General features: G+C 38.0%; 1 protein-coding gene across 2 annotated transcripts in view; it reads right to left on the bottom strand.

Annotated features, from left to right (window-relative positions):
* HERC5 (HECT and RLD domain containing E3 ubiquitin protein ligase 5) overlaps window positions 1-16024 on the bottom strand; it is a 56890-nt gene that overhangs the window by 27990 nt on the left and 12876 nt on the right. For both annotated transcript variants that reach the window (XM_017545101.2, XM_017545100.2), the window contains exons 10-13: window positions 14615-14674; window positions 12696-12789; window positions 9588-9777; window positions 6994-7148 (exon numbers count right to left, since the gene is read on the bottom strand). In XM_017545101.2, coding sequence (XP_017400590.1) covers window positions 6994-7148; window positions 9588-9777; window positions 12696-12789; window positions 14615-14674 — 499 coding nt within the window. The remainder of the gene's footprint in view (window positions 1-6993; window positions 7149-9587; window positions 9778-12695; window positions 12790-14614; window positions 14675-16024) is intronic.

The following is a 16024-nucleotide window of genomic DNA, read 5'->3' on the forward strand; positions in this document are numbered from 1 at the left end:
AATAAACAGTGTTGGGAAAACTGGCTAGCCATGTGCAGAAAGCTGAAACTGGACCCTTTCTTACATCTTATACAAAAATTAACTCCAGATGGATTAAAGATTTAAACATAAGACCTAACACTATAGGCGAGGTGTGGTGACTCATGCCTGTAATCCCAGAACTTTGGGAGGCTGAGGGAGGTGGATCACCTGAGGACAGGAGTTCAAGAACAGCCTGGGCAACATGGTGAGACCCTGTCTCTATAAAAAAATAATTAATAAAAATAAATAATAATAATAAAAAAAAGACCTGACACCATAAAAACCTTAGAAGAAAACCTAGGCAATACCATTCAGGACATAGGCATAGGCAAGGACTTCATGACTAAAATACCAAAAGCAATGGCAACAAAAGCCGAAATAGACAAATGGGATATAATTAAACTTAAGAGCTTCTGCACAGCAAAAGAAATAAGCATTAGAGGGAACCAGCAACCAACAGAATGGGAAAAAAATTTTGCAATCTACCCATCTGACAAAGGGCTAATATCCAGAATCTACAAAGAACTAAAACAAATTTTCAAGTAAAAAAGAACCCCATCAAAAAGTGGGCAAAGGATATAAACAGACACTTTTCAAAAGAAGACACTTATGCGGCCAACAGACATATGAAAAAATGCTCATCATCACTGGTCATTAGAGAAATGCAAATCAAAACAACATTGAGATACCATTTCACACCAGTTAGAATGGTGATCTTTAAAAAGCTGGAGACAACAGATGCTGGAGAGGATGCAGAGAAATAGGAATGCTTTTACACTGTTGGTGGGAGTGTAAATTAGTTCAACCATTGTGGAAGAAAATGTGGCGATTCCTCAAGGATCTAGAATGAGAAATACCATTTGACCCAGCAATCCCATTACTGGGTATATACCCAAAGGATTATAAATCATTCTATTATAAAGACACATGCACATGTATGTTCATTGTGGCACTGTCTACAATAGCAAAGACCTGGAACCAACCCAAATGCGCATCAGTGATAGACTGGACAAAGAAAATGTGGCACATATACACCATGGAATACTATGCAGCAATCAGAAAGGATGAGTTCATGTCCTTTGCAGGTACATGGATAAATCTAGAAACCATCATTCTCAGTAAACTAACACAAGAACAAAAACCAAACACTGCATGTTCTCACTCATGGGTGGGTGCTGAACAGTGAGAACCCACAGACATAGGGAAGGGAACATCACACAATGGGGTCTGTTGGGGGGTGGGACAGCAGGGGATGGGGAGACTGGGGAGGGATAACACTGGGAGAAATACCTAATGTAGGTGATGCGGGGGATGGAGGCAGCAAACCACCATGGCATGTGTATACCTATGTAACAATCCTGCAAGATCTGCCATGTACCCCAGAACTTAAAGTATAATAAAAAAAAATTCTCAATTTTTCAAACACAAATTATTTTCCACTAACCTTTCCCTTTTGTAAAAAAAACCTTTTAAAATAGTTGAAAATACCCATGGTTTTTAATAGTATGGCAGATTTTTTTCTTCAGTACTATGATATATTAGGTACCCCGACCCACTGAAAAGACCTAGAAATGTAGGAACAGCTGTAACAAATATTTTTAAAGGCATTACTGATTTTTTAGGTAGATATGGAATCATCAGGTCGATAACTAAGTGAAAGTGGCATTTGTCTTGAGAGTATCTGCCCTACCTGGTGAATGTGAACTTCAATTTTCAATGGCTGGGGCTTTGGGGAAAGGAGACAAATCCCAGATTGTTCAAATTAGGGAAAGCTTATTTATTTCTAGTTTATCCTCACTGAAGTTATCCCCATAAGTCTGAGATCCAAAAGGGTTAAACCTTCAGGGGAGGATGAACTAGAAAGAAACAAGCTCTTTCCTCCACCACTATATTGATCACCTCCACCTTGATCCCAAGACCGTAAGGCAAACTGTTCCAAGTTCAAATGGTGCTGAGCTGGGGAAAAATTATCCCCCACAGAATCTGTAATTACAAAAGAGCTCTCCTTCAACTTTGCCACCAAATTCATACCACCTAAAGATCTAAAAAGCTTCAAGCAAAAAATTTAAAGTACTACCAAACTGGTGGCATCTCCAAGAGCCTGGCAGAAGAAAATTCTCCATGAAGAAACCCAGCCCTCAGAAAATTCCAAAATATAAATTCCATGGAAAATAGACAGCTCTCACACATACATAAATCACAAAATATGTGATAATAAAGACACCAGGAGGAAGATTCAGCAGAAATTGACCTGTAAAGACTCCAGATACCTGAGTTAGAAGGCATATATATTCAGATAAATAAAAGGAAAGGGTGAAAAGAATGAAGAAATTATAAATAATTGAATAAGGAACTAATTTAAAGAACAAATCAGAGCATGTAAAAATGAAAAACATTAATATTTGAAATAAAAACTTAAAAGGCAGGCCAGGCATGGTGACTCACAACCGTAATCCTAGCACTTTGGGAGGCTGAGGCAGGTGGATCATTTAGATTTAAAATGTGGAACAACTTCTAAAAGGAGGTAATATCCTTAACCTACAAAGATTATTTTCAAAAACCTAATAGAAGGCCACATGCAGTGGCTCATACCTATAATCCCAGCACTTTGGGAGACCAAGGAGGGAAAATCACTAGAGGTCAGGAGCTGGAGACCAGCCTGGGCAACAGGGTGAAATCTCATCTCTACTAAAAACGCAGATATTTGCCAGGCAGGGTGGCGCATGCCTATATTCCTAGCTACTCAGGAAGCTGAGGCACAATGACAGCTTGAACCCAGGAGGCAGAAGCTGCAGTAAGCCAAGATCATGCCACTGTACTCCAGTCTAAGCAACAGGGTGAGACTCTGTCTAAAAAAAAAAAAAAAAAAAGCCTATAGGGCCAGTGTGGTAGTTCACCTGAGTAATCCTCGCACTTCGGGAGACCGAGGCCAAGGCAGGAGAATCACTTGAGGCCAGGAGCTCAAGACCAGCCTGGACAACATAGTTAGGCCCTGTCTCTCCAAAAATGAAAAAATTAGCTGGGCATGGTGGGGCACGTCTGTAGTCCCAGCTACTCAGGAGGCTGAGGTAGGAGAATCACTTGAGACCAGGAGTTCAAGGCTGCAGGGAGCCATGATTGCACCACTGCACTCCAGCATGGGCACAGGGTGAGACTCCCAATGAAAAAACCAACAACAAAAACCCCCTGCAAGTAAATGATACTAAAAGCATTTCCTTTGGAAACTAAGAATACTCCCTGAAAAAAAATTTCCTTTAAAATCACAAACAAGTACCCACTGTTACCCCACTTCTATTTAACATCACATTAGAAGCCCTAGCTAGAGCAAGATTAAAAAAAAAAGTAATAAAATGTATATGGACTGGAAAGAGAAAACATTATCAAAAATTCAAAAGAATCTATAGGTAAATGCTAGATATAACATGAGGATTTGGCAAGTTTGCTGAATATAGGAATCAATATTCAGGCCAAGTGCAGTGGCTCATGTCTGTAATCCCAGCACTTTGGGAGGCAGAGGCAGGCAGATCACTTGAGGCCAGGAGTTTGAGACCAGCCTGGTCAACATGGAGAAACCCTGTTTCTACTAAAAATACAAAAATTAGTCAGGCGTGGTGGTGTGCACCTGTAACCCCAGCTACTTGGAAGGCTGAGGCAGGAGAATTGCTTGAACCCGGGAGGTAGAGGTTGCAGTGAGCAGAGATCACACCACTTGCACTCCAGCCTGGGCAACAGAGGGCAACGCTATCTCAAAAAAAAATCAATATTCAAAAATCAATGCATTCCTATACACCAATAACAGGATAACATAGTTTTTAAGACACTATAATAGTCTGACAAATGTTAAAACAACTAATAAATGGAGAAACAGATGCTATGAAGATTCACAACAGTAAAGATGTCAATATAATAAAAGACAGAAATATAAACAGTTAAATATATATTCAATATAACTCCAATCAAATTCCCAATAAGACTTTGTGTGTGTGTGCGTGTGTTTATGTATAACTTGACAAGGCAATTTAGAAATATACGTGGTAAATTTTTAGCAAAATTTTGTATGTCAAAAATATTCAAGATGCACTTCAAAAACAAGGCTGGGGTACTTCTCTTACTAGATATGAATGATCAATGTACAGCCATTCAAAAGGACCCATGATACAGCAGAGAGCCCAAAACTGAATCCCACACATGGAAACTTGATTCACACCGGTTTGCATTGCCTATCAATGGAGAAAAGGTAGCATTTCAATAAGTGCTGCTAGGGTAACTTTTTCATATTAAAAATAATAAAAATAAATTTACAGTAATTTTCCAATTGTATCAAACACTAAATTGTGAAGTGAAAAGCTAAAGTCAATATTTCCTTTAGACTTCGATAAGAGTGTCCTCTGCCCCAGGACCATGGTTCTTACAGTGGCTCTCCTCCAGCCAAGCCTCTTCTCCCAGAATAAGGGGTCTGCAAGGCCGGGAGGACCTGTCAATTTTCAGCCCACACAACCCCTTACAGACTGGGCTGCATATACTCAAGACCTGGGATTCCATGTTCAAATGGTTAAAAGCCTGCTTCTGGCATAGGCCTCTTCCCCTGCTTGGTCTCTGGAGAGTGGACCTCAGGGTTGGCTAATGAGGGTCTGTGGTGGGAGGCGGGATGAAACTCAGACATATGGGCTGAGGGGTCCACATACGAGCATGTGACACCCCTTGTGGTGTGGGACAAAACCAAGGCAGAAAAAGAAGAGCAGAGAGCTGCATTTATGCCACCACATGTCCTCCCCTGTCATTATGAAGGTTTACTAGTCAAAGGAGGAGGACAGTATATTTTATTTTAATAGTTTGTTAGGTTTTTAACCTTTTAAGTATTAGACATATGGTATACAGGCCTCCATTTGTATTCTTCCTCTGGCCTTGGCTATTGTCCTCTTAGAAGACTATCTAGGGCAGCTTTGGAGACCGAATCCAGCCTTCTGCTATTTTTAGAGTCTTACTGGAAGATAGCCATGCCCATTCATTTTTGTTTTGCCTGTGGCTGCTTTTATGCTACTCCTGAAGAGCCAAATAACTGCAATTGTGACAGAAACCACGTGCCTAATAAAGCCTAAAATATTTACTATCTGGTCCTTTCCAGAAAAAAGCTGCTGACCCATGATTTAGGGTAATAATTTACAACATTTAAGGGATAAAAAAGTTTAAAACAAGACATAAGGAGTAAAATTATATAAAGAAATGGACAAACTTATCTACATTAAAATTAAGACTGTGTGTTTGCCAAAAAACACCATAAAGCAAAAGACAAGCTATAACTGAGATACAATATTTGCAACACATATCACTGACAAAGAAGTAAAATTCAAAATAAAAATATTTCCTATAAGCAGTAAGAAAAAGTCAAATATTGGCCAGGCACAGTGGCTCATACCTGTAATACCAGGACTTTGAGAGGCTGAGGTGGGTATATCATTTGAGCTCAGGAGTTTGAGACCAGCCTGGGCAACATGGTGAAACCCCATCTCTACAAAAAATATAAAAATTAGCCAGGTGTGGTGGCTTGCACACATAGTCCAAGCTACTCTGGAGGCTGAGGTGAGAGGATTGCTGGAGCCCGGCAGGCAGAGGTTGCAGTGAGCCGAGACTGTGCCACTGCACTCCAGCCTGGATGACAGAGGGAGGGAGAACCTGTTTCAAACAAAACAAAACAAAACCCTTTATAGGAGAAAAGAAGTTTAAAACAAGATACAAGGAGTAAAAGTTATAAATAAATGGATTGACAAATTTATCTACAATAAAATTAAGAATGTGAGTTTCTCAAAAGACACCATAAAGCAAAAGACTGGGATACAATATTTGCAACACATATCATTGACAAAGAAATAGTATCCAAAATAAAAGAATTCTATAATCAGTAAGAAAAAGTGAAACATCATTTAAATGAACATTTAAATAAACAAAAGTGAAGGATAGGCATTCCACAGAAGAGAAAAAAATATTGCAATTATAAACATGAATATATGCTCTAGTGCTTTTGAACCAGCAAAATACAATTAAAACCATAATTTGGTATCACTTCATATCAAAAATATTTTCAAAATCTTAAAGTCAGACATGGAGCAACAGGAATTCCTATCATCTCCTGGAGAAAATTTAAATTGATCCGACTGCTTTTGAAGTTTATTACTACCAGTAAAGAACAACACACACATATCTGTAACGTCAATTCTAGAATTAGGTGTGAAAACCAGAACCAACTCGACACATAAAGACTGAGAGATATGTGCAAAAATGTTTATGGTGGCATGTTTTCTAACAGAGGAATCCCCAACAAAACACAAACACACACATATACAGACACACACACACACACACACACACACACACACACAAATTGCAAACAGCATATATATATATATATCCATCAATATTGGAATGGATAAGCAAAGTATGGTATATTCATACAATGAACTATAATGCAGAGTGAAAACGAATGAAATACAGTCATAAGCATTAATCTGAATCAATCTATAAAACAATGTTGAGTATAAGAAGCATGTATTCCATTCACCTAAATTTTGGAAAAGCAAAATTAAACAACATAATTTCTAGAGATACATATACATAGTTCTAAAATAGTAAGAGCAAAGGAATGATTATCCCAAAATCCAGGATCACAGCTACCTCTGGGAGATGGAGGGGTTGTAATCCATGAGGGGTACACAGGCATTTCTAAAGTGCTAGAAATGTTTTAACATGGGTGGTAAGGACACTAATCTTTATTTTATTATATTTCTTTGAATTCTACATAGGTATTATATATATTATTCTTTCATACGTATGATGTAATTCACAAAAAACAACATTAAAAAAAAATAGCAACAGAAACTTTGTATGTCTCATATAAGTCTGCTTAAGATCCAAGCCAGTTGAAAGCAAGGTAATTTTTATTGCTAAAGTCATGGAGGTTTCTAAAGGAACTCTTACCCTGTGCAGCTTCTTCAACATTTCTAGGAGAGCTTGAACATTACCATTCTCCTCAGCATTCTCATTCCAGTAATCCAACTGACATATGATGGCTGTTTTAAACATCTGGACCAGTTTGCTGAAAGTGGATTCTTGCAGAGTTGCCCAATACTCTTCTGAGGAATGCAAAGAAAGTAAATTCTTTAAAAAATGAGTTTTACTGGTTTTTTTTTTTGTTGTTTTTGAGATGGAGTCTTGCCCTGTTGCCTAGGCTGGAGGGCAGTGACATGATCTCGGCTCACTACAACCTCTGCCTCCCAGGTTCAAGCGATCCTCCTGCCTCAGCCTCCCAAGTGGCTGGAATTACAGGAACCCACCACCATGCCTGGCTAACTTTTGTATTTTTAGTAGAGACAGCGTTTCACTATGTTGGCCAGGCTGGTCTTAAACTCCTGACCTCAGCTTCCCAAAGTGCTGGGATTACAGGCACGAGCCACTGCGCCCGGCCTATTGTGTATATTTGAGGTCTACAAAATGTAATGGGATACATATAAATAGTAAAATTGTTACTATAATGAAGCAAATTAAATTTTTTTTTGTAGGCCAGGCATAGTGGCTCACACCTGTAATCCCAGCACTTTAGGAGGCTGAGGCTGGTGGATTGCCTGAGCTCAGGAGTTTGGGTTCTGCCTGGTCAACGTGGAGAAACTCAGTCTCTACTAAAAGTACAAAAAATTAGCCGGGCATGGTGGCACATGTCTATTGGGGGGCTGAGGTGGGAGAATCACTTGAGACTGGGAGGTGGAGGCTGCAGTGAGCGGGGATTGTGCCAGTGCACTCCAACCTGGAGTAAATAAGACCCTGTCTCAAAAAAATATAATTATTTTTGTAATAAGAACAGCTAAAATCTACTTATTTAATAACAACAAAAAATCCCTAATATAATGTGTTATTAACTATAGTCCTCATCTTGTCCTGTCTATTAGATCTCTAAACTTGTTGATCCTACACATCTCCTTCTTTGTGTACATCTGCATCTTGCCCTGTTGCCTAGGCTGGAGGGCAGTGGCATGATCTCGGCTCACTACAATCTCTGCCCTACATCTCCCCATTTCCTTTCTACCCCCACCCACTAGTAACCACTATTGTATTATCTATTTCTGCATATTTGTCCTTTACAAAGAAGGTAAATTTAATTATCATGTAATTTCACTTAGATTCTTGAAGGTAAAAAGTAGGCAATATGTTTTGAAACACACAAAATACTTTAGCATATATTACAATTACAAAAGCACAATTGTGATAAACTTTTCACTGAATAAATACAATTACTATTACAAGTTTATAATTTAACTTCCTGGTCGCTTGAGCCCAGGAGTTCAAGATTACAGTGGCTACAACTGTACCACTGCACTCCAGCTAGGTAACAGAGTGAGGCCCTGTTTCTATTAAAAAATACTACTAATGATTTAACATCCTGAAAAAGTTCCTTTACAGCTAACAGAACTACAAACTTGATGTAATTCATTTGTGAAAAAGTATGAACAAAATAAATCACATTCTTTGCCCAGATGAAACAGTATATGTATAAAAAATTAAAAATTGTTCGTGATTGCACAACTTTCTTTTTGTGCTCCCAGTCTGAGATTTTTAACTCTTAGAAAACATATTTCAGGATTTTAAAAAAACAAAAATCATTTTAAAGTAGCTTTTCATCACTTACAATGTTACCCAGATTTAATAAAACATAAAGAATTGACATCCTTGAGCTGAATATGTTACGCATGTTAAAAATCCCATTAAACTCTTTCCATGCCCCTAGAACTAACTTGCAGTGCACTGGAAATATAGGGATAGGAGGAAACAGACTATCTGGATGTGTGACAGTGGACAGAAGACGACTGACCCGGATTCTTCCTATCTTTTTTTTTTTTGAGACAGAGTCTTGCTTTGTCACCAGGCTGGGGTGTAGTGGTGCAGTCATAGCTCACTGTAATCTTAAACCCCTGTGCTCAAGTAACCAGGATGTTGAATCTAAACTTGCAATAGCAATTGTATTTTTTCACTGAAAAGTTTATTACAAGTGTGCTTTTGGTACTGAATACCCACATGCCCTTTACCTTAGAGTCAGCAAAAATAACTATGTTGCCATTTGTGCTTTCTGTTTATGTACAGATTATATTGTATTTTAGCTGAACTATTTGAAAATAAGTTGAAGACATCAGATTTCACTCATAATATTTTACCATTCATCTAAGAACATGGAATCCGGCTGGGCATGTGGTATACTGTACTATTCTTTCAATTTCTTATTGCACATGGTATACTGTACTATTCTTTCAACTTCTCTGTGAAATTCCTAACAGTGAAAAGTTGGGGACTAAGGAAATCATGAACAAGCCATGTGTCTCCTTTCCAAGGAATCTAAAAAGGTACTACAATAATCTATTTTAGATGATCATGGTAATTAGTTACAGTATCTTTACAGTATCTAACAATAAGAACTAAAAAAATGAATATATTTATAATTATCTGTCTAAGTTTTGCCATAACTTTACTAGGCATGTCTTTTCATTGAGAAGAGAGGTAAAGTATCTTCAAATCATCAATCTTACCCAGAACCAGTGAAGACTGGTCACTCATTTTACAAACAGCCTTTGCAAATGCAACCACAATGCTCTCCCAGTTGTTAGAATTATGCATCACAGGACATTCTGGGAGAAGGAAGAAAACTTCTAAAGCTTCTTGGTATGGAGAATGAAATGGAAGTCTTTTGAGCAGATTATCTTTGAGGCATGTGGTTATCTGTGGTCAGAAAGGAACAGGGAAAAGCCATTCAAAATTCAGCAGAAACAGGGTGCAACTTAGGGTACTAAAACAAGTGTAGAGACTGGAATTTCATTCTACTACTAAATGAGAATAATCATTTAGTTTTTCTAAAACCCCTGTTTACATCCTTTCTAACCTAGCCTCCCAAATATTGGTGGTATTTAGGATATACAAGTATTCCTTCCATCAATTGCTGGGGTGAATGAAGGAGATCAAGAGAAAAATCACGTGTGCAAGAGTTACACTGGATGAACAATGGATTCAGAACTAATAAATGGCCTTCTCAATAATAAGTACCATTTTCTACCCTCTGGTTTACACTATCACACTTTGGGTTTCTTTTTAAAGAGTAAGAATGCATCAGAACTCCAAGAAGCAAAAAAAAAAAGAAAAAAGACAAATCCAACAATTTCAAGAATAAAATTTAACATGATTCTCATTATCTTCCATAAGAGCAACCGTCTCTACCACAAACTCTAATTTCTAGCCCCTCCAATCTCCTTGTAGTTTCCCCAATTCAGAATGTAACTGTTTAGGAAAAATTGGAATGGAATTCTGAATTGTTATGTGTGCTTAGATCACAGTAATCATTTGTCTAAAATCTCACTATGAAGATAAGCTAGTATTTATGGAGTACTTATTACTTGTCAATTATTATGCTAAATTATGCACACATATTAATTAGGTCATTTAACCCTTATCGTTTCTCCACCACATAGATTATATTAATCCCATTTTACAGATGAGAAATATGTGATTCAGAGAAATTAAGTAATTTGCTCAAGGTTACACAGCTAAGTGGGACTTTCTCTAGATCTTTCTGACTCCAAAGCCCAAATTCTTAATCACTATATTATGAGATAGTGGCTAAATGATATCTCTAAATGTACAAATTCTTATAATTATCTATTTTTATATTAAAATATTATATTGGATTCTCCTACAATGAGCTTCAGCCTTTGGAGTTACATATACCTAATAACTCTATTTCAACATCTTATTAGTACACACGTTTTCTACCTCCTTACTCATCATCAGGCACAATAAGCCTCCTCACCTACTCTAAACCTTTAGAATTACTGTGGTAACCTCAAGCCAGTCCTATTGTTTTACATACTGTGCTCTGACATACACTTTTCTAGCTGCCTGGAATGCCCTCCCTTGTGTGAGCACCTGGTAAGATCCTAATTCCTCTGGGCAACTTGTTTTCAGTAAATAGAGCTAATCATTCACTGTCCTAATAATGACTCAATTCATCCAAAAATATTATACACATGCTACGTTCTGAGCTAGGCACTAGTGAAGACAGCAAACTGTAAAGCACGCCAGGTCTTTGCACTAATGTATGCATGTATGTATCTGTCTCCCTTACTATGCCATGAGCTTCTAAAGGACAGGGGGCATGTCTCTTTCATTTTTCATGAAGAGTCATCAATACAGTGTCCAGCACATATCACGTATTCAAATGTTGGCTGAATAAACATGCCAAAGGTCCGAGAGTCCATATCACAGAACCTCAAGATAGAAAGAAACATTACAGGTCTTCTGTTCTAATTACCTTATTCTGAAACAATGGAGGTCAAGGATGCCCTATGATCATTTCATTCACATACCATATGTCTTTTTTTCTAGCACAATCAAGGTATAATCAGTAAACACGCAGAGCCCTTAATAATGAACTGACGCAATCCCTTCCCTTCAGAGATGCACAAAAGGGCTTCTAGTTTTGGTAATCTTTCCATGGTTGTATTCAGTAGCAATGACTCAGAATCTTACAGAAAGAAAGTTTAAAATTCTCCCAATAGGAGGATTTTAAAAAACCAAAGAAAATGACCACTAACGAATGTTGATGAAACAGTCCACAGCGTAGTTCCCGGGTTGTTGATACAGGTAGCAATAAGTGCTGCAGAGTCCCAGTGAAGGTACAGAATTAGGGGACCATTTCACCTCAGACCCCCAGTGGGGCTGTGGTTCTGCCAAAGTTAAGAGAACTGAATTTTCCATCTTCCCTTGAAAGAAAGGAGTGTATGAGAAAACCTGCAGCTGAAATAGAGAATGCTTGTTGTGGCAGACAGACCAAGCATGGGAGCTGAAAGAAGGAAGGGTGAGAGATCAAAGATTGAAAGCGAAAAAGAAGAGAGCTACAAATACAGAGACAGACTAAAAAAAATGGGGGGGTGGCTAGAGGGAGGAAGGAAGGGAGAGAGAAAAAAACTACAGTGAGACCCAGAGAGAAAAAGATGGAGAGAAAAACAGAAAGTAGTATCCCTATATCAACCAGTATAATAGGAAAATAATGAAGACTACATTAAGAAAGGCAAACTTAATAAAGGAAGCATGTTTGGAGCACCTGCAAGAAGAAAACCTATAGACAGTAGTAACAGTGCTGAAATGGGAAACAATCATCTCATAAAGAACAAGAACATTCTAGAACCTATAGAAAAGTGGAATGGAAAAAACAGAGAAAGAATCTAGGCAGTGCCTAGTGACAGGGATATTCACATCAGAAAAAAAATGTTCTCATTTCTACATTTACACTTAAAAGGGTTGCACATAAAATGTTCTTATTCTAGTGTGCCAATCTCAACAAATCCTTAATCATCTTCCTAAAGCCCTGAGTTGAAAAACTTTCCTCTAGGAATGTGTATGCATGTATGTGTATGTGTTTGTGTACAGACACATTATTTAGAATATTTGTAACCTGTGTGACTACTATGCCAACTATTTCACCCTAAAAGGGCGAACACCTAAATGTTATCTGAGTTTAACTTAATCTGAATATGCTACAAGGTCTTGGAGAATCCCTTAACACAAAACATTTCTTCTGAAATTTTGAGTTCTTGTAAGAAATACTCTGGTATACATTCTTTCTCCACATAACAATCTGAACATACCGTATTAGTAATCCAGTCCTTTTGGGTTAACTCCTTGAAGATGTTCCTTGCTTTACTTAAGTCCAAATAAACAGGCATCATTTCTGTAGTTCTTCTGCAGAAGACAAATTTAGTATTTTGTTAGATTATCTCCCTATATGTAAAGCTGCTTCTAGAGCTTGCTTTACTTCAATAAAATTACCTTTTTTCTCAAGTGTATAATAATAACTATAATAAATTGTCTAAATACAAATGCAATTTAAAATGTAGTAGACGTGATTTTTTCTAAAATACCAAAAAAAAAAATCAAGGCTGCATAAACTATACATACTATAAGACTTTAACTCAGATGCTATCTGTAATAGATTAAAAAAAGAAATATTTCCCAGTTTAAAAAAATAGCCACAGAGGGAGGCTGAGACAGGAGGATCACTTGAGCCTGGAAGGTCAAGACTGCAGTGAGTTGTGAACATGCCACTGTACTCCAGCCTGGGTGACAGAGCAAGACCCTGAGGAAAGGAGAGGGGAGAGGGATGGGGAGGGGAGGGCGAAGGGAAGGGAAAAGAAAGAGAGAAAGGGAGGGAGGGAGGGAGGAAGAAACGCAGGGAGGAAGGAAGGAAGGGAAGGAGAAAGGAAGGGAGGGAGGGAGGAAGGAAGGGAGGGAATGGGGAAGGAAGGGGGGAGGGAAGGCAGGGAGGTAGGAAGGGAGAGAAAAAAAAGGAAAGGAAAGGAAAAGGAAGGAACAAACGACAGAAAAAAGATAAAGGTTTTTCCCATTTCTGAAAAAATACATCAATTTCTTCCAGTTACATGGACTGAAAAGTAGGGACCAAAAGAGGGGGCTTCTGAGCAATAATTTCTTAGTACTTCAATATAAAGTTACTAATGAAATGTTTAATTATCTTCTCATGGAAGACCTCCTAATGGAATGTCATGCAGCCATTAAAATTATGTTACTGGCTGGGTACGGTTGCTCACACCTATAATCTCAACACTTTGGGAGGCTGAGGTGGGATGATTGCTTGAGGCCAAGGAGTTCAAGACCAGCCTGGGCAACACAGCAAAGCTGCTGTCTCTACAAAAGTTAAAAAAAATTAGCAGGAGGTGGTGACAAGTGGCTGTAGTTCCAGCTATGTGGAAGGGTAAGGTGGGAGCACTGCTTGAGCCCAAGAGTTTGAGGCTGCAGTGAATCATGATAGTGTAACTCCAGCCTGGGTGACAGAGTGAGAACTTGTCTAAAAAAAAAAAATTACCAAAAAAGATAGAACAAAATGCAAAATGGGCAAACATTAAGTAGAAAACAATGTATAAACAATATGACCCAGCTGGGCATGGTGGCTTACACCTGAAATCCCAGAACCTGGGGAGGCTGAGGCTGGTAGATTGCCTGACCTTAGGAGTTCAAGACCAGCCTGGCCTTGAAATTGTGTGTACTTTTGACATTTTCTACAGCAACATGGTAAAACTCCAGCTCTACAAAAAATACAAAAATTAGCTGGGTGTAGTGTCATGTGTCTGAAGTCCCGCTACTCAGGAGGCTGAGGTGGGACGACTGCTTAAGCCTGGGAGATGGAGGTTGCAATGAGCAAAGATCACACCACTGCACTCCAGCATGGACAACAACAGGACAAGACCCTGTCTCAAAAAAACAAAAACAAAAAACTAGTAGGATCTCAATTTTTGTAAAAGAATACATTTGCATGAAAAAATATATACATATACATAAGTGCTAGCTATTACTCTTAAGTGATGGATTATGAAGATTTCAACTTTCTTTTTACTGTGTATACTTTTGACATTTTCTACAGCAAGCATATACTTGCTTTGTTAAAAAACAATTTTTAAAAAGAGATGAACACACAGCTAATTATTTTACCCTCCAATCACTTTTCATCCTCTTTTACGGTACTCTTAATAGAATTTTAATTTATTAAAATTACCTTTTCCTCAAAAAACTTCCAGATAGACAAGCAGGAGATGAAAATATCTCTTGGATTTCCCTATATTAGTAATAAGACACTGGTTAAACCAAATCACATGATATACAGACAAACAGACTCTTTATAGCATGAGACATGATAAATACAACATCTTATAATTATCCTTTCAATCTCTCCATTCGTCTCCTATCTGTAAGCATATCATCTTGGCATCTAAAAGTCCATTTTGTTTGGTAAATCTCAAAATTTCAGCAGCAAGCATGGAAAATAAAAAAACTTTATACATATTCAGAGATGCCTCAGATAAAGAGGAAAGGTTTGATTTATGGTCAGTACTTTCTTGGACAAATAAAACAATTCCACCCCACCAACTATGCAAGCCCTATTTATCTCTATTCCACTGAAGTAGAAACAAAATAAATTATCAGAAATTAAATGAGGGAAGGAGTATGCTCAGTTTAATCTTAGAATTAGTTGTGCAAATATTCTTAATTATTTATGCCCTGAAAATTATGATGCAACTATTTTGTACAACTATTTTCCAGAATTAGAAAGCCATATCTAAAAATATCTCTAAAAGACACTGTTTGTAAGAATGGGTATCATCACCGGGCATGGTGGCTCATGTCTGTAATCCCAGCACTTTGGGAGGCTGAGGTGGGCAGATCACAAGGTCAGGAGTTCGAAACCAGTCTGACCAACATGGTGAAACACCGTCTCTATTAAAAATACAAAAAGTAGCTGGGCATGGTGGTGGGTGCTTGTAATCCCAGCTACTCAGGAGGCTGAGGCAGGAGAATTGCTTGAACCCAGGAGGAAGAGGTTGCAGTGAGCTAAGAAAGCATCATTGCACTCCAGCCTGGGCAACAGAATAAGACTCCATCTCAAAAAAAAAAAAAAAAAAAAAGAATAGGTATAATCTTTACAGGCTGTAGGAGTGCTATGGTTTAGAGAAGAATGATAGAAATTATTCAGCAAAGAATAGGAGGTATACGAACTAATGGCTCCAGGATCAAATGGAAGTGGGAAACACTATAGACTGTATTTTCTGGTCAGAGAGTCACAATATACATGAACGGAGGCCTGGAGAAGCCTTACAGTAAAGAAAGCTGTCTTCATGGAGCTTACATGCTAGTTGTGATGGTTAGTTTTATACATCTACTTGGCTAGGCTATGGTACTAAGGTATTTGGTCAAACATTATTCTACATGTTTCTGTGAAGGTAAATTTTTAAATGAGATTAACATTTAAAACAGCAAACTGAGTAAAGCACTTGAACAAGTGAATAAAAAGAAAGTACCTTCTATAATGTGGGTGGGCCTCCTCCAGGTGAAGGTCTTAAGAGAAAAGGCTGAAGTTGCCCAAGGAAGAGGGAATTCAGCTTTTAGACTGCCTTCAGACTTGAGCTAC

The sequence above is a fragment of the Cebus imitator genome, unplaced genomic scaffold (assembly GCF_001604975.1).
Source record: "Cebus imitator isolate Cc_AM_T3 unplaced genomic scaffold, Cebus_imitator-1.0 Scaffold177, whole genome shotgun sequence".
NCBI classification, from domain to species: Eukaryota; Metazoa; Chordata; class Mammalia; order Primates; family Cebidae; genus Cebus; species Cebus imitator.